This window comes from Pipistrellus hanaki (assembly GCF_964339955.1).
Source record: "Pipistrellus hanaki genome assembly, chromosome: 5".
NCBI classification, from domain to species: domain Eukaryota; kingdom Metazoa; phylum Chordata; class Mammalia; order Chiroptera; family Vespertilionidae; genus Pipistrellus; species Pipistrellus hanaki.
Window position 1 is genome coordinate 50,442,523 of NC_140507.1, and position 22,154 is coordinate 50,464,676.

At 41.0% G+C, this 22,154-nt stretch overlaps 1 protein-coding gene and 1 long non-coding RNA gene across 6 annotated transcripts in view; one reads left to right on the forward strand and one right to left on the reverse strand.

Annotated features, from left to right (window-relative positions):
- Positions 1-293: 293 nt before the first annotated feature.
- LRBA (LPS responsive beige-like anchor protein) overlaps positions 294-22,154 on the reverse strand; it is a 514,593-nt gene continuing 492,732 nt past the window's right edge. For all 5 annotated transcript variants that reach the window (XM_084884876.1, XM_084884872.1, XM_084884875.1 and 2 more), the window contains 4 exons: positions 7,908-8,009; positions 6,412-6,608; positions 2,885-3,036; positions 294-1,438 (listed from right to left, as the gene is read on the reverse strand). In XM_084884876.1, coding sequence (XP_084741002.1) covers positions 1,348-1,438; positions 2,885-3,036; positions 6,412-6,608; positions 7,908-8,009 — 542 coding nt within the window. In that variant the 3' untranslated portion in view covers positions 294-1,347. The remainder of the gene's footprint in view (positions 1,439-2,884; positions 3,037-6,411; positions 6,609-7,907; positions 8,010-22,154) is intronic.
- On the forward strand, positions 2,953-6,402 carry LOC311623131. Its single transcript, XR_014795104.1, has 3 exons — positions 2,953-3,059; positions 3,779-5,462; positions 5,663-6,402. It is a non-coding gene; the product is annotated as an uncharacterized lncRNA (long non-coding RNA).

A 22,154-nucleotide genomic window follows, 5' to 3' on the forward strand; every position in this document is an offset into this window, starting at 1 on the left:
TGCACTCTGCTCGTGGAGCTGAATGGAAAAGGGCAGCCAAAGAAGGTTTTATTCAAGAGGGTCTCTCTCTTATTGGTTGTTCAGAATCTGTGACTGAAACAGACATTTTGGGGGGTAAATAATTGTTTTATCACTGTCTTAGAATTAGGAGTGAAAAGGTATTTCCAACAACCCAGTAAACAGTGGCATTTAACTTCTCTGTCAAACTGAGCTGCTCCCAGTCCTGGCTGGCAGAGAAGAGCAGAGCAGAGCGTGCAGAAAACGTAAAAGTTGCAAAAGAAACAGATGGGATGTCAAAGTTCACAACATATAAAGAGTTTATTTATGTAATACAGACCCTTTCTCAAATATTTTTCACAGAATCCCACACAGCAGTCTACTAGAAAAGTAGAATTATACACCAAAATAACATTGTTTCTTAGTATAAACTGCTGATCAAAAGGAGGTGAAGATAGTCCAGTAACAAAGAGAAGGTAAGACGGGTGTTACTCGATACAGCACCTGGCAGCCTCTGTCCTCAGACCCACGGGGCTGGGCCTCAGTGCTGGGCACAGTCACACCTCAGGGGGGACCTTTGGTACTTGCAACTCAAAGAAAAAGTTGTGAGCCCAAGAACATTGCCATCATTTCACTTAGGTGTGCCATGAAGACCGCAAATCAGGAAAACACTGCAAATAGTTCACCCTTGCTATATAACGTTAGATCCTTTCATGTTAACCACACAGTAAAATTGCTCCCCCCTAACCATAATTTTCTAGGTCTATAACATGCTTGAAGAAGAATATCGATAGAAATAACTCATTGAGATGTTTTAAATTACATGTAGCATAATTTAAACATTACTATTTAAATCGCAGAAAGTTCAGCTCATAAGAAGCACAATTATTTGGAAAAAATACAGGACCCAAAGTATAGCATAAAATTCCCCTATCCCAATAGTATAACCCATTTCCCTATTGTTAAAATCATAGCTTTCTCAAGATTACAGATAAATGGGAAATGTGGTGTTGTTTTTTTTGTTTTTGTTTTCATAATGTAGCTAGAATAAGTGGGTTTACTCACTCCAATGTATATTTTCCATAATTGGTGAAAATAGACTTCTCATTATGACTAAAAATATATAGATTTTTTTTTTAAAACTACAGAACCCAGCAGCCAGTTTTCTGCTTTGCTATATACTTCCCCTCCCCCCCAAAAAGTCAAGCAAAGTCTACAAAAATAGCAATTAACTTTTAAAAATATCTTGCTTCTTTGAGCAAATTAAGGTTACATTCAGATGTGCTCGCTGTTCCTAAGGGAAGGACGCCCCAGGGCGCCCCCTCCTGGGCTGGGAGCAGGGCTGGCCCGTCAGTAGCGGGTCTGGTACTCGTGATGCCACCGGTTAAAGTCGTTGTAGAAGAGAACGATGCTTCCTGAGGCCATGCCGGCAATGATGCACCTGGAGGAGCAGAGAGGAGAGGGATTCACACACCTAATTCAGTCCCGAGGCATCTGCTGCTACAGAAAGAGCTGCCCTCCTCAACTCTACAGATAAAGGAGAAGTTGGCGGTCAGAGCTACAGTGTGTGCCGACGAAGGTACGTGTTTTAATGACTAAAATGCAGCCCTGAGTAAACTCCAGTGCCGCCTCTGCCATTCTACGAGGAGCCAAGCCACAGCTTCCCTTTTACAGAAAACACAGCGAGTCAGTGAGCAGGCCTGGCTGCCACAATGGGTCTCTCAGTCATTGCTGGTGGCGGGGTGCACGCAGGTAGAGAATCAGTGAAGGGGCCGTGTGGCCGGCGTGGGCTCTGCTCCACAGGAGAGTCCTGTCCATCACACTCTGAGCAGGGCCCAGGTCTCAGAACACAGTGACTCCCTGAGGTGACCACTGCAGGTGTGTGTGTGTGTGGGGGGGGGGGGTGCTGGGGGGCACACTGCTTTCCTGACGCTGTGCAGGGCGTGAGCTCCTCTGAGGTCCTATTCAGCACCCTCCCTACCACTTCACAACAAAACCAGGAACTAAGGTGCCGCTACTCAAGCTCAGATACACATGATCAAATATGTGCTGTCTACGAGGGACTCACTTTAGGCCTAGAGACAAACAGGCTAGAGGGAAAGGATGGGAAAAGACATTCCCGCAAACAGTAATGAAAAAAAAAAAAGCTGTCCTCCAGTCAAAGCCTGTGAGGAGAGACAAGGGCACTAGGTATCCACAGAAAGCTCAGTCCACACGGAGGTGTGTGGGAAGCGACAAGTTCACTAAACACAGTGGTGGCGGTTAGACTAGCGTAACACTGAATGGACCTGAGGCCACAGACGTGTACACCAAAAGGTGGCTTTCAGGAAAAATGTTGCCACACAAAAACAATTAGGAACTAAAATGAGTGTCTGTTTATTAAGATAAGGTGACCGGACATCCCGATATTTAACAATTTGTCCTGCGTCCCGCAGCGTTTTAAAACAGTCCCGATTTAAAACTCTGCGGACACGGGACAAATGGTTAAAAATCGGGACTGTCCTGCCAAAAGCGGTACGTACGTCTGGTCACCTTATATTAAGAGGCAATGAGAAACCAGATAAAAATGATCACCCCCAAGTTTCTCACTTGGGAGTGTGTAGGAATTCTCATGAACGGAGACCCAGGCATTTTGCATTAAAGGTACTTGAAGAAACATAAAAGGCTAAAAACCGCGATGTAACCAACCAGAGCCTTTGTTACGCATGTCCACTGCTGGAGAAGTCAACCTTTCTCCTCGGGGGTGTGCCAGCAGAAAGGAAACCACACATTTTCACAGTATCCTGGAAACCCCACTGTTCACTGGCTTTTTTCATTGCTCAGGTGACCGCCCCAACCCAGCCCGTTCAATTCCCCCCACCGTGAGCAGACCTGACTGCAGTGTTACCTCTGGTCGTAAGACAGGGCCATGGCCCGGATCCCAGCATCGCAGCCCGGGTAGGCAAAGAGCTGCTTGAGGTCAGACACCTGCCAGACCATGACCACGCCGTTGTCTCCTCCTGTGAGCAGGTACTGCCCGTCCCGGCTCAGCTGGATGGCCTGTGAGACAAAGCAATGCTCAGGTGAGAGGTGGCTCCAGGGAAAGCTCACCTGAGTCTGCACTGCAGCGTAGGGAGAAGGGAGAGACCATGTGGCTCCTGAGTGTCAGGATATTGAGAATCAGGAAACTTTTGCCATTTTAAAAAAAAATCAGTGGATGGTCAGGCCATGCTTGAGTTTTCCTTTTTAAGGCTGAGGTGGCAGACGCTTTTCCCAGCTGCACACTGTGGACTGGGACCAGCACTGGACAGTGAGGAGCCCGGGCATCTCTGCAGGTGTCCCGGGCACGGGCTAAGCACGCTTTGTACCAAGGCCGGGCGGACAGAGCTCCTGACTCGCGTCCCCAGTGAAATGCTGCTGCCTGCAGGACCTTTACTTCACAGCAGCGGGGAGGACAATGTGGCAGGAACCCCGGCTCCGGGTACTCAGCCCCAGGCTGAGCATTTCCTTCTTGCCCGGGGCAGACGGGGAACGTGTTCTTCCATCCTGTAAAATGGGGCAGAGGCAGGCCAGTGCCTGCTTTTCTATGGCTGTCTGCATTTTCTAATGGTTGAGAAAAATAAAAGAAAATTTCATCACAGGTGGGAAGTTACATGCATTCCACATTTCAGCGCCCATAAACAAGGGTTGTTGGAACGTAGCCACACCCACTCCTTTATGGCTCCTCTCTTAAGTAATTGCAACAGATTACAGAGCCTGCAAAGCTCACCATATTTACTGTTTGTCCTTCCCACCCCTGCAGCTACTCCTCTCTGCACTGCCCTCCGAGCCTCCGTTCCCTAGCTCAGTAAGACCCACCGCCTTTCTTAGGAGCGGACACAGCGTGCTCCAAGTCACTGCAGCCATCTGTGATCCGCCCGTCTGGACACCACGGGCCTGGGAATACAGACTGTGCTAGCAAGCCCGGAAGGATACCTGTAACTTCTGATAAATGTATTTATGCTCCGTTTCCGTACAGTTGCCTTAAGTCTTTAATCTACCCTTTGCCAAATTTTTAAAAATCATCGTAAGGATCGTCTCATAGCCATTCGATTCACATTCACATAAACGCCAACTTTTAGTGGTCCCTTAAATATGGCTTACTCTCACAAAAATCTAAGATGTAAAAGCCCAAGTGTGGAAGGTAGTTACATAGAAGAAGTATCCTCCAAATCTAAACCAAATGTGAACAGTAAGATTTCTCTAAGTAAAAGTCAATATCCTCTGCCTCCCCTCATTTCACGAGTGGCCGTCTCCGGGGGTCGGGACCTGCAAGGGAGCCTGGGACAGGTAATCATTTGCTACACTTATAGAATCCAGCTGATGAAAACCCATTAACCTTCTGGTTGTGGTTCACTTGAGTTTTATGCTTGAGGCTTTTTACTGGGTAAGTGCTATATAAAAACATAAATTAAAACCATTAATCTTTAACTCTGTTTTAGTAGAGAATCTCTAATCCTAGTTTCGTTTGGAATTACTTTAAACTTGGACTTTTAGGACCATCCAGGACATTTTAATAAGGGAGAGGATGTCTTCTCGGCCTTTCCCGGGAAGGACTTGCCCAATTCTCCTGAGCAGCGCCCTACCTTCCACCCAGACCAGCACTCGGGGGGACCTCAACGCTAACATTGTGCCTCAGCACCAGGAGGGGTTGAGATGAGGGTTCAATCCTCTGAAATCCCAAGTGCTACGCTGGGGGTGAGCGCACCATCAGGCCTGTAAGTAAGAGGGTCTCTGCGCCTGCTGCCTGGGTCCTCTCAGCCTTCTCTTTCTGCCTCACCCAACTCTTCCTCTCTCAGCCTTTTCTCTATGCTCTCCTTTCTCTCTCCACTACACTCTCTATTACCCTCTCTTTTTGTTTCTCCTTGTCTTTCTTCTCTCCTCTTTTATCCACTTCTCCCTGCCAGGCAAGCTTACTAATCACAGAGTGCCACCACTTACAATTAGTGTGATAAAGCACAAAAGTGCTGGTGGAAAAGCAACCGGGCTGTTTAAGCTTGAAACCCAGTGGGAAATATTAGAGGAGGAAAAGCAATGGCTATAGGACAGAGAGGAAAACTAGTGTAAACAAACAGTCTGCAGGAAGCCAACCACCGCCTCCAGGCACTGCCAGAGCCTTGGTCCTGAGAGCCCCGGAACGTTAGCAGGGGGTTTCAAATGATTTTACAGATTTATTAGCGTAGCTGACAATATAATCGCAACTCCGTGTGATAGATGGTCAGCATTATTATTCCAAAGAGGAAAGGCAGCCCTCTGATGGGTACTTGGTTTAAATGAAGTGCTATGGGGAGGAGGGGAAGTGAAAGCAGAGAGAGGCCCGCCTGCCTTTGTGGCAGAGGTGGATGCAGAGCGGACATATGGAGAGAGAGACATGCTACTTAGTAAATTAAGAAACCCGTCCCAGAATAAAGGAGCAGCAAGTGCCCCTGAGTTCATCTAATCCAGGGGTCTTCAAACTACGGCCCGCGGGCCACATGCGACCCGCAGAGGAGTCTGATCCGGCCAGCCAGGTTTTTTGGGCAGTGAGCGCAGCTGAGGTGTTACAGTAGGAATTAGTAGTTCATATAGTCCGGCCCTCCAGCTCTCTGAGGGACCGTGATCTGGCCCCCACTTTAAAAAGTTTGAGGACCCCTGATGTAATCTATAGGTAGGGTTTTACTTTCGAGAAGGGGTGATCAGCCCAGATCTGGGAGAACGTGTCCTCTAAGCCGCCCTGGTCAGGAACAGCAGTGGCTGGGCTAAAACCACACCAGCGGGCACAGCAGCCTCCACCAGCAGGTCAGGAGGTGGGACAAGGACCTGCAAACAGCTTCTCCAAATGGCAGTCCTTACTCCCTCCTTCTACCTAGTCCTGAGGGAGCCCTGTCTTGAAGAGGAAGTGAAACCCCTGGAAGGCCCACTAGCATTATCGTTTCTTCACAGCAAAATGGGAAAGTGTTTGCCTAATTCAAATCACAATGTGAAATCCAACTCTGTCACCTTGGCAAGACTGGGTCTCATCCTCCACGGAGAAGTCTGGAGCCAGATGCTAATCCTAAATAGTCCTTACCCCCACCACCCCACCAGCCTAGAAGGAGCAGACAGGTCTAGATGTCCTCTGTTGCATTATTTTAAATTTGATGCTCAGATACAAAAACACTGAGCCCGTGCCCTGGTGAGCCAGCCTCTCCAGCTGAGGGCTCCCACACTGAGCAACACAGTCGGCACAGCTGGGACATGCCGTGGTTGGCGGGGCACACGGGCCTCACCTGGGTGCTACCTCATTTCGGGGTGGGGTAAGGGAGGGAATGCAGGGAAAGAATCTCAGAAGGAGCTTCTTTATGGAACCCTCTCCCCTCCCCACATGCCCCCCTGAGGTAAGTATCTCAAATCCTGAAGAGTCTGAGAGGCACTCACCCGGATGTTGTCCTCTGTTTCCATGGTGGCCTGCAGCTTCCCGTTCACGCTGAACGTACAGAAGAACCCGTTCTCGTAGAAGATGACGCAGTGGCCCTCTCTCGAAGCCTGGATGAGTTTTGGTTTCAGGCAGTTTTCAGGACCCTCCAACGTCCTTAACAAGTCTCCGTTCATGGAATGTATGAGACACGGTCCTTCTGAGAAAGGGGAAAGCAAAACGCAAGATTCATTTTGAAGTGGGAACAGCCCACTGTGAGTGAATCGTGAGCACAGGTCAAAGGGCGTCCCAGAAAGTCTGCAAAAGGACATCTTCCCGGTGCCACTGTGCACAAGGCCCTGTGCGTGCCGTGGTCTTGGGAGAGGAGCAAGCTGAGCCACATACGTTCAAACTACTCTGTGAAATCATTAGGAGGAGGGAAGCCAGCAAAGGCCCTCCCGTTAAAGGAGTCCCGAAGGCAAGGAGTGTGAGACTGGTCAGGTGGGAGGGCTTGCTCTCCACGTCCTGTTCTATGAAGAGAAAGCGGCAAGCACTGCCGTTGAGAAGGTTCTCACAAAGAAGACACATGAATTCTGTTTTAAATGACAGTACACTAATAAACGTGTGTTCTTCCCACCCTTTCATGTCCGTGTATATGTACGTGTATGTATGCAGATGTGTGTATAAAGAATTTTTAATGTTTTGAGAACCTTCTTAAAAATGCCATGGACCGATCATAAAATTCCCTGTTGATCATTAAACTCACTTTGCCGGTTTTAGCTTGTATTGTCATGTGCATGGCCTCACACTCAGTGCAAAGCTAGGACAGCCTGCAGGGTGACAGGTTCATTTACACAGCTGATGGGAACCACATCTAGTCCAAAACCTCATGCCAGCTAAGGATATGTGACATTGTTGGGCACAGGAAGGTAAAAATTCCAGTCGGTACAGGATTTTTGCTATCATCACTAGTGTTTCAATGTTTTGACCAGCTAAAACATTCAAAACCACAATCCACTGACTAATAAGTGTTGTTACCTAGACTAAGTATAATAGTTCAAAACAAAGATAAGGTGACTCAATACCCCATGCTTCCCCATGAGATGAGCCTTTTTGTGTGTTCCAAGCGTGTGCTCTTGGAATGCCTGCTTGGTATCTGTGGTCTAAATACATGCTGATGTTGCTAGGACGAACCCCTGGGCAGACCTTTCCACGCCATTCTTGGTGCCATCCTGGTTCCTGACTAGCCTGGGATTTGGAAGTTAGAACAGATGGGTCAGGCGCTTCCATTCAGGTGTGAGATGGAAGCAGCCCAGCCAGAGCTCCGAAGAGTAAACAAACATAGATGTCCCTGCTCTAGCTCCCCCCCCCCCCCCCTTAGAGCAAGGCTGTGAAACAGAAGCATGTGTGGTGTGCTGTCCAATATGGTAGCTACTGATGAACACCGCACCTGAAACAGGGCTGGAGCTGCCACTGAATGAAGGCAAACAGCACATTTATGGCAGTGCCACCGACTTACCTGTGGAGCCACTCAGGACCAGGCCGAGCTCAGCGCAGACGGCAGCACAGGTGATCGGGTAGTCATGGCCAGTCAAAATGGCCCGGGGGGTGGTGGTCCCACCTTCAGGAAAAGAAAAGACAGATAAAAAGGGCAAACAAATGAATTCAAGTTCGTGCAGGGAATTCCCTCCTCCTCCTCAGATGAAATGATCAGCAAGTAGTTCCTAATTCCCATAATGGCTAACTCTTTTACTTATTACAATAGTTTGGGAATTTGTCCAAAAACTCTATTTTAGAACCAGGTCGAAACTCTCTGTTATATTGTGAGGACCACACGTTAAATGTGTAAGCCTTACATGATTATCAGGCAGTAATGGTTGAAACCTCAGGGTAAAGTAAGTCAGAAATCTGCATTATAAAATGTGCCTCAGGTACTCTCCCAACATAAATACAAGACCCCCGATCAGATGATTTATGGATGGACGACTATAAAAGTAGGGATTTAGGCTTGATTCACATTTCAAAGAGAAACAGCCATCTTTTCTCCTTCCCTCTCCGCCTCCCCTATGGGCCACCGTCACCCTGCCACAAGGAAGACAGTTCTGACTGGGATTCATGGTGTCTCAAGGCAGGCCCTCTTATTATCTACCGTCTTTACTGAGCATATGTATGTTCCTCACAGATAAGTCTCGGAGTATATTTCTCTATGATGCAGTCAAAAAAGATTAAAAAAAAGCTCCTACATGTAATTCTACTGGTCGTGCTTGAAAATCAGGGAGGGGGAGAGGACCGAGGAGGGGTACCCAAATAACAGGAGCCGCTGCAGAGCATCCTCACAGGAGGGAGGAGCCGTCCTGTACCTGGGTCCCAAGCAAAAGAGAAAACTGATTGGCTGATAAGGAATCCACACCATGACCGGCCCCAGCACAGAAAAGGAAAACAAAGATGGGCTTCATCTGTGGCTTGATTCATGCTGAGCTACAAGGATAAACTGAATTCCACAGTTAGCCCGAAGATAATATTTTAATACTAAACCAGTCCTTTACTTCTATAGTCACTAAGAACCAAGACACAAAAGCCTTTACAAGTGGGACTTGGGAGCAGGGTGTCGGCATTTTTAGATCTCCTTGGCCTGGCTGGTTTCACAGCATAATGATGAATGACACTGTATAATCCAAATGGGACAATGCGCTTAGAAAGTAGGTCACTACCACCAGCTGCGGAGCTCTGCAGAGAAGAGTAACTCGTCATCCTAAGCCAGGCATGTGGCTGTCCTTGGTACAGTCACACTGAGGAGAGGCCTGGCGGGTCAGGGAAAATCCAGCAGGACCCTAATGTCCTTGAAAAGGCAAACACATTCAACTCCAAAGCAGTGGTTTCTACAATGGGTCCATGGGTTCCCTGAAATTTCATGCAAAATGTATGTGCATACCTATGTTTTTCTGGAAGGATGAAGGGGGTGGGGGGGAGGAGAGGAAGAGGATAATAGGTTTCACTGAATGCACGGATATCCATGACCAAAAACAGGTGAAGTGTGTCTACTATGAAGACACCTGCCCCGGAGCCTACAGGTACTTCGTGTCTTGTCATTCCACACCACTACCACAGCCTGCCACCGAAGGACACCGTGACAGCTGTGTCTAGTGTCCTTCGTGGCTTCTGGTGACTGTGGGTCCCTGTGAGTGAGACTGCAGCACAGCAAGCTGCACCACACTGGCCTGCTGCGCGCTGCCTGACCTGGAGCTGGCTGACATGCTCGGTGATAAAGGGAGACCTCAAAAACCTATGAAAAAGCAAAGGAAGGTTGATTTGATTCCAAGTTTCAAAACTCCTTTGGGGAGGGAAACCTACCTTAATTACAAAGTTTACTTAATTTTTCAAAACAAGAAAGAATCTGTCACAAGGACTTTTTTTTTTCCCCCCGTTGAAAAAAGTAGACAAATTTGGGGAAATTTTTAGGAAAAAAAAACCCCTACATAATTTAAACCAATCTGAATTGCTAATTTTCTGTTAGAGATAAGCCTTGCCACAAAAATGAGAAATAGGTGTTATACATTTTTAAAGTTACCAATACTGTCACCCTCATTCATGCTTCATCCCTTTCCCAAGATACTCTACATGCCACAAAAATACCTACAATGTTATTTTTAAAATTAATGTGTAATTATATCAGCAACTTATTTAAAATCAAGAATTAAAATCATTAAGATCTAAGGCATACATTTTCAGTGATTACTCTTCTGTTTTCATAAATCAACCATTTTAAGGGAGCGAGGGGTGAGATTTGTGTTTTAATTTGAATTGTCTTGGAATTCCTTAGTGGCAACTGAAAATGACCTAAGTGTCAACCAAAGTAAACACGGGGCAGATGGGTAATGGCGGACCCAGGGAACACCATCACCTAAGCATGTCAGGGCTAATTTTCCTTTTCCCAGATCTAAGAATACTTTCCCAGGAACATAGGGAGGAAGTGAGAATATTGCTGACACTGTATTTCTTTCATACAAAACAGTTCGAATATTGAGAATTTTCTATGACTATAAAGTCAAGAGTTTAGGGAGCCTCCCAATTAACCCCATAAAGTGGGTTAAGGTATAAGCGCTCTTTCCTGTAAACTCATAATTAAAATTTTAATAAGTATGCTCTATTTGCAAAATACTAGTTTCCAATAATCCACGCCACACCAATCATGTATGCCTCTACACACATACGATGTAATTTCAAAACAGAAAAAAGGCTGTTTCTTTTCCTTGGGCCCAATCTCTAAATAAAGAACTGTTCAATGCTAAGATGTTGGCTTAAAAGTTTGGCAAAATGTTCTCTAACCCAGGAAGCAGGTCAGACAGTTCAGGAAATACAGGGGGAAAGAAAGGAGAAGAAAAACAACAAATTAAAAGCATAAGGGCAGACTTATAATCATTGGGTTCTTCTCAGGTAACTGGTTTCACAAACACTCACTGAATTTCCAGTAAAAAGATTGTGCTACTTAACTTCCCTCCCTTTAGGAAACGCACATTAATGGCCTTTAAAAATCCACATATGACAACATATGAAGAAATAGCATTTCCCCCAAGAAAAGCTGTTTTGAGTCTTGCTTAAAAATGGACTTTGTATTCCCTTATTATCTGCTGTGTAAATTGAATGTTCTTTTTCTTTTCTCATTAAAAACTCTGTTCAAAATAAATACTTGTGGACTTTTATAAATGCAAAGAAGCCAAATGTTCTAAATATTAATATTTCACCCGAGTGAAGAGAATTCTATGATACAGGGTTTAAACCCAACAGGTTCAAACTGTTTTAAGTTTTCCAGATATTTCGGGAACTTCTTATACTGAAGCTATTAAAGGTGAAGGGCATACTCAGAGGCAGAACACAGACCTACTGGTATATATGGCTCAGAATTGATTCCTCTGTGGTTACATGATTATACATCACCTGGATCCCAGAGCCCGAGCAATCACCTCCCACAGAAAAGGCAAAATCCTACATCTCTCTCTCTCTCTGTTTATGCTTGCAAAGCCTAGAAACCATATAACTCATGCTCACTGCAGCACCCACTTAGACCTACCCCTCCCCACTACTTGTCACCCACAGACTTACTACCTATGAGGAAATCAGCTCCAGGAAGACAATACTGGCCACATATTATCTTTTCAAAGACCCCCAAAGCTATCTCCATCTCTCACTGAAGTCTCCAAGCCAAATAAAGAACAAGGGGGAAAGAAGTCTTCTGGAAAATATCAGGCTAATTCTTTGATAAAAGTTTGCAGTAGTTAATGGATACCAAAAGTCCCCACTGTTGCTGGCTGAGATAGCAGGATCCACTGAAAGCTAGATCACAAAGCAGAGCAGATCCCCTTAAGAACCTTTTAAGTCTTAGTGCTTGAAAAATCGTCATGGCTTTCAAAAAAGCCAAGAGAAAAATTTATCTTGATGCTGGTTTAAGGGGCTACATGTCAAACTCATCTCAAAGAAAAATAAAAAGAGAAAGAGGATAGACTCTTGGACTGCCTTGAAAAGCTTGAGCAATTACTTCAAAGGAAAGGGGGTCTTTGTCCCGAGGGCAGGTTTATGACCACTGGTGCAAATCCACCAAAGGCTGAAAGGGATGCTTGGCACATCTTTATGGACGGCCTTAAAGGAAGATGAACAAGTCAAAGGAGATTAAAGACGGGCCAAATCCTGCCACAGATACCAGGGCGCACCGGCTTTTACAGATGCGCTTTTCTCCGCACACAGCACTGAGGATCACAGTAACTTACACATCGTGGTAACAACCCACCGCACTGACAAGATCTCCACAGGCTCAGTTAGCATTGATATCGGATCTGTGCTGGAGTTAAAATATTAGGTGAAAGGTTTACACCGTTAGGCAGAATAACAAATGTTTTTATTAAATGTGTTTCTTCTGTGCCCTCATAATACTAAGTGTATTTCTCCATCAAATGGACTCTGAACTACTTATAGTTATACCTGAGAGAAGAGAAGACAGTAATTTATTTAGTATACCGCTCATAAATATCCAATGAGAAAAATATTTCAAAGACTCTGTTGCTATAAGGCAAAATGGATTAATAATCCAGGTAAAAATAGACCTGACACATTTTTGGCAGATTTTGAATTACATTTTTAAAAATGAATGAAGTTTTTGGTATTTCTGACATCATCTCCTCAGTCTTATGAAAATTACCATACAGTGCATTGCAAAGTTCTCATTAGCAGTTTAAATATTTTATACCTCTAATTATAAAATGAAGCACAGTTTAACATTTCCCTGTTCTTATTTTTATACAAATAAAATTATTTCTTTCAATTAATGCTTAGTTTAGAAGATTCCTGTGCCAGAAGCTAACATGTCTCCTTTTTAGTTCATTGTTTCCTTCACTCATCCATTCACTTAGTAACATTTAGTGGGTACTTACTTTGTGCAATGTACTACAGAAACAAGGAGGGGAATAAAATGTGGCCTGCATTTTTAAGTGACTTGATTTCAAATGGTCACTGAGCAGGTTTTGTCGACCTTCTTGTAATCCTGCAAATTACATGTATCTCTGTAACTGGAAATGTCCAAAAGCTGCACTGACTAATACAGAAATCCAAACTATTATAGTTCAATTTTTATACAAAATTAATATTTAACATCAATTAATAAAGTCTTCAAATAAAAAGAACTGGTATAATTTCCCACAGTACAACCTAACAGCATCTGATCTCTCAGAGAGGTAAAAACAATATGTGAAACCTGACTTTGTTAAAAAAAAAAAAAAATCATTTCAACAGAATACTCATGTTGAAAGAAAATATGGTTACCAGAGGGAAGGGGGTGGAGTGGGGTAGAAAAGGGTAAAGGGGACCAAATATATGGTGATGGAAGATGACTTAACTTTGCGAGATGGGCACACAAAGCAATAAACAAATGATATATCCAAAAAATGTACACTTGAAACCTATATGATCCTATTAACCAATGTCATCTCCAGTAAATTTTATTAAAAATAAAATAAAGAATGCTTAAGAATCTAATAAATTTATTAAGTATATATGTGCTTTAAAAAAAAATCTAAGTATTATACATTATATGCCAGTCATTTCCTAAAGATGGATATTTCTGTTTTACAGATGCCTTTTGTTCCATTTTAATTATATTTTGATTACTTGAGAAAAAAATATCTCATTGAGAAAAAATATCATGTAAAAGTGAATACTAAGCTTTCTCATGTGACTCATAATGGTAAATCAAGAAAAAAATGACTTTTCTGAAGTGGAAATGAGGTTGGCTATTAAGTGTTTCTTAAACCTGTCCCATTAACTTCCTAATTTTTCTTTTCTTTTTTAAAATTTGGTAAGTTTATTGGGGTGATATTGGTTAATAAAACAGGTTTCAAATATACAGGTCTATAATACATCATTTGTATTGTGTGTTTGCCACCCAAAGTTAAGCCTCCTTCCATCACCATTTATTCCCCCACACCCTCTCCTTCCTCCCCAAGCCCCTTATCCCTCCGGTAATCACCATACTGTTGCCTATGTCTATGAGGGTGATTTTTTTTCTTTTCTTAATCCCTTCAGCTTTCACATCTATCCCTCAAAACCCCTCCCCTCTAATAGTTGTCAATCTGTTTTCTGTATTTTCTAATTTTTCAATGGGCACTATAATACTATATAGTAAGTACACAAAGAGAAACTATTTGAAATTTGTTCTGTTTATTCTATCTCCACCAACTCTTTCCCCCTCCTCTCTATTCAGCATGGTCTCTTTGGTGTAAAAAAACAGAAAACAAAGTTAATTTGGTGAAACATACAGATTACAGAAAAAAAAAAAAAAAAAAAAAGCCAAACAGACTACAGAAAAAAAAAAAAAAAAGAAAGAAAGAAACCCATAACTGCACTCAGGATGTGGCAACCATCAGATTGTAGCTTCTACTTGTAAATAAGATTAGAATTATTAATGCAAGATAAGATAATGGTACAAAATCAATTAAAATTGATAATCTTGATTTATAATCTTTCTCTTCCTCTATGATATGGAACTATATATTACATATATAATATGTAATTTATATGTATATATACTACATATAAACATTGTCATATAGTTTATGACAATGGAATCATCCTTTAAGACTCATTAGAAAATGGGTGTGTGTAGATATGTATCTATAATTATACATGTAAAGTTATAACCCTTAATGTGTAATATTAAAAAAAAAATCCTATCATGATAAATACTTACATAAGAACATAGTATAACAAAGTTACCTCATACTGTCCTTTGCAGATACTGAGAGGGCTTTAGTGAAAGGGTTGCACCAAACTGTCTACAGCTGACAGTCCTTCTGAGTGGTTAGGAATGGTGCCAATGGCCTCCAGACCTGAGTTCGAATTCAGCCTCCAGCACTGCTAGCTCTGTGACCCTTACTGGGCAAGTTCTCATAGTCAGAGTAAGATGCAGGAGCTTCAAGGTCAGGGGGGAACGTAGAAGCACATTTATAATCCCTCTGTGCCTCAGCCATAAAGCAAGGGAAACAGTAGTCACCACACAGGACCACCCTGAGGATTAACGAGCGGGTGTGCAAAGTGCTGAGGATGCACCTGGCACATAGTGAGCACCCAGGAAGCATCGCCCGGCGGCCGCGGCGGCAGGAGCGGCAGGAGCAGCAGGAGCAGCAGCAGCAGCAACAGAATGATGCATATTTTCACCCTCTGTGGTGGACACTCCTTTTAGAAAAGTGCAATATTATACAATTCTGTGCTGCATACATGCCAATTAGAGATGGTCCTCATTATTATTGTGGTGTTTTTGTTTTTGTTTTGTCACGGAGAAAATAGACCTTGATTTCTAGAAATTCTCTCATTTGTCCTTTTCTTAGACTTTCCAACCTTACCTAACAATCCATGTAAACTCTGCTACAAACACTGATATCTAGAAGCCTACAGCAGAAAGTGAAGGTATATTACAAGAATTTTCTCTCTCAAAAATAAAGTATCTCTATTATCAAAGTAAAACATGCTTATTAGAAAAAATGAAATCTGTAAATTGTAAAGAATAAAATGAAAACTGCCTCCAAATCCCACTAACCGTTGGGATAGTTAACCATTGATAACATTTTGCTGGCTATCATTCTAGACGTTTTTCTATGTACAAATATACATGGAGTACAAGGTATACACATACATAGACATTTAAATTACGTCATGTTATACATATAGTATGGTGATCTTTTACATTTAACATTACAGAGAGCAGATCCCTCATGTCAATATTACAAATCCAAAGACATTAATGGCTGTACACGATTTCATATGTGGATACATCAAACTCAACTGACGTGCTTCTTTCTTCCTGCTTGTTGGACTTTTCAGTTTCGATTCCCCCTTGAGGGGCTTGTTTTGGTTCTAATTCACTGACAGCTTCTGTGGCTGCATATGGGTTTCTGTAACATAAACACTATACAATTCCACCTTCAATAAAGAATGCAGATTGAACACTTACTGACGTGCAGTCTTATTCATATTAGTTGATATTCAAAATTAAGCTTTTTCTTTTTCTGAATAGCAATTAAAAGTAAAAACTAATTTTTAATCTATCTATCCTAAATACCCAACTCACATAAAATTCTTTGTAATATGTCCTCCTTAATATTCTATTTTTAATCCTCACTTGAGGATATGTTTCTTGATTTTTGAGAGTGAGGAAGAAGCCGGGGAAGAGAGAGAGAAACATCAATGTGAGAGAGAAACACTGATAGGTTGCCTCCCACACGTACGTGCGCCAACCAAGGATCAAACTCACAACTTACGAATGTGCCCTAACTGGTTACCAAACCCACAACTTTTTGGTGCACGGGACAATGCTCCAACCACCTGAGCTAGCCAGGGCTCCTCCTCAGCATCTTCAAGGTTCTTTTGTTAAAGATACATAAGTAAGGCACTATTGAGAATTATAGAGAGTTTTCACGTCTTTAACTATTAGAAACATTCTGGACTTGACCCCAAAAGCAGACAACAAAAGCAAAAAATGAACAGTGAGGTCTAAATCAAACAGAAAAGCTTCTGTTCAGCAAAGGAAACCAACAAAATGAAAAAGCTATCTATGAAATAGGAGAAAATATTTGCAAATCACATATCTGATAAGGGGGCTAATATCCAAAATATATAAAGACATACAATTCAGCAAAAACAAAACAAAACAAAACAAACACACACACACATACATACAAACCCCTCCCCCTAATTTGATTAAAAAATGAGCAGAGTTTCTGACAGACATCGTTCTAAAAAAGACCTACAAATGGCCAACAGGTACATAAAAGGTGTTCCACATAATTAATCATCAGGAAAACGCAAATCAAAACCACAATGAGATATAAACTTACACTTATTAGAATGACTATTATCCAGAAGACAAGAAATAACAAGTGTTGGCAAGGAGGTGGAGAAAAGGGAACCTTTGTGCACTGTTAGTGGGAATGTGAGCTGTGCAGTCGCTGTGGAAAACAGTATGGAGGTTCCTCAGAAAATTAAAAATAGATTTACCACATGATCCAGCAATTCCACTTCTGGGTATTTATCCAAAGGAAACAAAAACACTAACTTGAAAAGATATCTGCACCCCCATGTTTAATCAGCATTACTTACAATAGTTAAGACATGGAAACAACCTAAGTGCCCAGCGATGGATGACTGTGTAAAGAAAATGTGGTTTATATACACAATGGAATATTGTGCAGCAACAGTAAAAAAGAAAAAGGAAAGCCTGCCATTTGAGACAACCTGGATAGACCTGGGCATTATGCGAAGTGAGTCAGAAAGAAAAAGACAGATACCATAGAATCAAACATACATGTGAAATCTTAAAAAGGAAAAGAAAAAAAAGCTCTTAGATGCAGAGTACAGATTGGTGGTTGCCAAAGGTGGGGGTAGGAAAAACTGGTAAAGGCAGTCAAAAGGTAGAAACTTCCACTTATAAGTATGCCCTGGGGGTGTAATGGACAGTATGGTAACTATAATTAACAATACTGTATTGTTTATTTGAAATTTGAAATTTGCTAAAAGTAGATCTTAAAAGTTCTAATGAAAGGGGGAAAAATCTGTGACTGTGTGGTGATGAATGTTAACTAGACATATTGTGGTGATCATTTCACAAAATATACATGTATCGAATCAGGGTGTTGCACACCTGAAACTAGTATTACACGTCAATTATATCTCAATTAATAATAATAATAAAAAAGAAAATATCTTGACCCCACTCACCCCAAGGAAATAGTGAACTCTAAGGTGTAGAAAGTTACAAACTACAAGACTAAAAGCGAAAAAGACCAACAGTCATGAAGCCCTAAGCCATGAGGGGGAAAATGGCTTCTGAGGATTTTTTCTGTCTAAAAACACTTCAAATCCAAAATCAAAAGTTGGACTAAAACTATTTGAAGGCGACAAACATAACTTTAAAAGATAGGGCAATTGCTGTTTTGTAAAAGAAATCAACAGAGGCATTTAAGTACTTACTTTCCTATAAAAATGGATCTCTTTTCATAAATTCTCAGGAATATCTAAAGTGTAATATGAAGTACATATGGCCAAAGCTGTCATATAATTTCTCTAATGAGACCAACTTTGGGGAAGGTGATAAAGTCATTGTAATATGTTTTTCCAGGAGGTATTAATTAAATGTATCATTAGTAGTTCTACAATAATCTCTCTCTCTCTCTCTCTCTCTCTCTCTCTCTCTCTCTCTCTCTCTCTCTCTCTCTCTTTCTCTCTCTCTCTCTCTCTCTCTCTCTCTCTCTCACACACACACACACACACACATACTTACAATATTCTAAAAGCAGAAGAACCCTGATTTTAGGTGAAAAGGAGGGAGGAAGTAGCTTATAATTTCAGAGTATATTCAGTACCAATTAAATGAAAAAAGACATTCAAATTTTTCTTTGAGAGCCTATACAATGATACTTAGTTGACTAAAGGAAATCTGTACTTCTTAAATTAATTCCAGCACTTGTTTGAAATTAAATTTCTATCTGAGCATATAGTATTATACAGACAGCTTTCTTTGGTGTGGCATTATGAGAGTCTACATATGAAGACACTCAGCTTCAATTTGAGGGCATAAATCACCAGTTTTTCTGTTCTCATATTTATATGCCTATAGTCTGTGGGCTGAATGGTATAGCCATTTTTCTCTGCAACTAAACAAGGTAAATAAATGTGATATATTGGCACATCACCCCGCCACTCTGCATATGGTGCACATTAAGGTTGTATTCATTTGCCATATGAATATAATTCCTTTTACCACATCTACTATTAGTTACAAGCAGTAAATACAGAGTTGTTTTGCTGGAACTTGAGGGCCTGCATTACATCATGGAGCACTAAACATCCTGGACCTTCTGGAGAATTTCATAGACGTAGTTTTAATGTCACCTGAACTCGAACACTGCCAACATATTGTTTCAAACCCTACTTGATGAATTCTTCAAGGAAGAAAAACACAGGGCAGTCTCAGTGTTCGTGCAAAGGTGCACGCCAAAAATAGGGCCACAGGAAAGCTCCCAATGAGACATATACAAGAACTCATGTTGTTGACAAAAGAAAAGATCAAAATTCACATCCAAATTATAAGAAGGCTACTTGTTGCAAACACATTGCTTTCCTATTCAGAATTTAGTGAAGGTTAAAGTTAAAATATCATCCAAAGAATTTTCTCCAACTATAGCTTACTGAAAACCTGCGGACAATAAGAATTTAAATCTCATGATAAACTGTGATGCTTTGCTTCACTGGGCATATATTTTGCTCACTTTCTCCTTAAAACAATATTTACTATCAAGTTCCAAATCCATGTCGGCATGAGGCATAAGAAAGAAGAAAGTGAGTTATTTTATAAACCATTATGGTTCAACACATATGCATACATATTGACATTTGGGTCCCACAAATCATACGTCACAGGCAATTAAAAACAAAGTACACCTGTCTTATCAAGTGCTGATTTTCAGATTTACTAACATTAAGTCCCCAAATGCATCCAGCAGATGGTGCTCTAGGACACCTACAGTTTGTGTTGCATCTACCTTAACTTTGGCAAGACAAAGAATAAGGATTTATCAGTGGCTTCCATAAAACATAGTAGGCTTTATGATAAAAAGAACATAATTCCTAAATATGTGCACAAAAATACATATGCATAAGACATGTGCACAGAGGCAACCAGTAAATATTTCACACCTGGATGATACTACTTTTATTATGGACTTACTTGATGAGTAGTCTATGTATATCTGGTATTTATGCTCATATGGCAAGATCATTCTAAATTCATTAAAAAAAATTTAGAATGCCTTAAAGTTAGAATTCATTTTTAATTATAGCAAGAATGCCTCATTAGGGTGATACTAGTAAAATTAACAACAGTAGGATTTACGGTAATGACTTAAGTGATTGATGAGAGTATAACAAAATGAAGTTTTAGACAGAGAAAGAAAGCAGGGCAGCTATGGCATACAGTACTTTAAAAAGCAGCTCTGTGGTCTGTTAGTGCTAGCCTTATGGTTAATAAAACCTTCTTTCTAATTAACGGTGCTGAAATATTCTTAAAAAACAGAATCCCGGTGTTATTGGGGGAAAAAAAAATTAGCTTTTTCTTTCTTGCAGAAGACGCCATGCCCATAAAGAAGAAAGCTGACATAGATTAGCATGTCTGATTGCAACGAGGGGGAAAAAAATGCCACCTTTCAATCAAATCAAAAACAGAACGTGAGAATAGAGAACCACTTTACCAAAATACTATACACACAAATCTACACGACACCCTCACAGTCAGCAATCATTTGCTTCTAAAGCTAACCAACTGTGGCTTTAAAAAAAAATCACTTAGATAGCTAAAAATACTTAAATACTTTTAATAAGTATTTCATTTTAATTTTATGGTATATTAGTACAATATAAAATAGTGGATAAATAACGATTTTGGAGATCCTTATCTTGCTTGTAAGATCATTTCAAAGTTTTAAAATATTTAATTGTCAACTGAATGTATTGGGCAGCATTTTCTCCATTTTGAAGGAAAAGGGATTGTTCCGGGAAAAGCATTTTGGTGGACCAGATTTGGTTCAAAAAACACACAGAGTGGTCAGGCAGAGATATGCTTCCAAACAAAAACATCTTTCATTGAAATGTTCTTCGTTGATTTTATTTTTAAAAGGCAAAACTAAACGGAATCCTCTGTTTAATTTTCTTTTCCTGGAGAAACTGCATTTCCCAGGAGATAGCCCACTCAAGACAACAGACGTAGAGGAACCCTCTCTGCTGTGCAGGCGAGCAAGGCTCTGCCTCCGAATCCAGACCTCGGAGAACACGTGCATCCTTTCATAAACCCCAAATTGAACCACATATAGAGCTAGCCTGATTTTGCCCAAACAATATACATATTAATATTGGGAAACATTATTTTAAAAAATAGCAATAAAGCTATTAACTTTACATATAGCACAAAGGTTTATAAAAAATGTTGCAGGCTTATGATCCCAGCAAGTAAAATTACTAGCTTATTTTCATTATTTTTGAAATAAAAAGCGCACAAAATACTTGAATAAAATCTATAAAATGCAGAAAAAAAGCAACACCCTAGGTTTTTTCTTTAAAAAAATCTACCTATTTTCCCTTTAAGCAAGAAAAGTCTAAATTCAAAAATTTAACTGGAGGCATTTATAGACCACAGTGCAATTATATATATAAAAGCCTGACCATCTCTTAAAGGACACTTACACTGCATCCAACAGATATAATGCAGAAATAAGCACAGCCTAAAATTCCTCATCTGAAAGCCTCTGACTTCGGAGACTGCTTCGTGGAGCCATCAATGAGCCAGAGGCTTGTAAAATCCGAACCAGCTTTCATGAATGCTTAAAACACACGGTGAAATCTCTCTCTCTCTCTCTCTCTCTCTCTCTCTCTCTCGTCATTATGTTTTGAAAAGCTTTAACTGGTTGTTCATTTTTCTGTTCTAATGTGCGGAAATTCTCATTGCATGAAAAAGTGCCTATTTGTCTTTCTCCCAAATCCACCCTTCAGAGTTAAAGCAAAATTAAATTGGGACATCAGATGCTAGAAAAGGGCCAGAAAGGATGCGGTTCACTTTGAGAAAGGTAATTTAATTTAGTCAAGATACATTACAATTTTCTAAAATTTTTATTAGCTGTGCTATTATGTTATTCTTTTTTTTTCTTTTCTTTGCATTTCCAGCACTGCTCGGAGTTAATGTCCACCATACTGCAGACAATGAGAGGGTATAGATGAAGTGCTTTATGAAAAATGTAACATTATAATATATACTCTAATGCTAACATGATGGTGTGTGTGTGGTGATTTATTTGCTCTATGCACCCAGTGCTTCTGATAACACCTTAGTTCCCATTGTTGCTTTAATTTTGCAGACAAGACACAAGGACTACAGCAAAGCTTAGAACTCAGATTTGTTTTACTCCAAACTCCAGAGTGTGGTCAATCCTGCTTGATTTATTTCTTTAGAAGACAAGCATGTAAAAGCCATCTCTAGGGTGATTCATAAGGTATTAAATATGTAAATACATATTTCACCCATATGGAAAAGCTGAATATTTCTAGTTTTAAAATATACTTAAATGTATGAAATGTAATTGCCTATACATGTGCTATGGCTAGTAAGACTTTAGCTACTTCTCAGAATACACATTGTATTGTAATAACATGAACTTGATTAGGTTGCATAAGTAAATATATA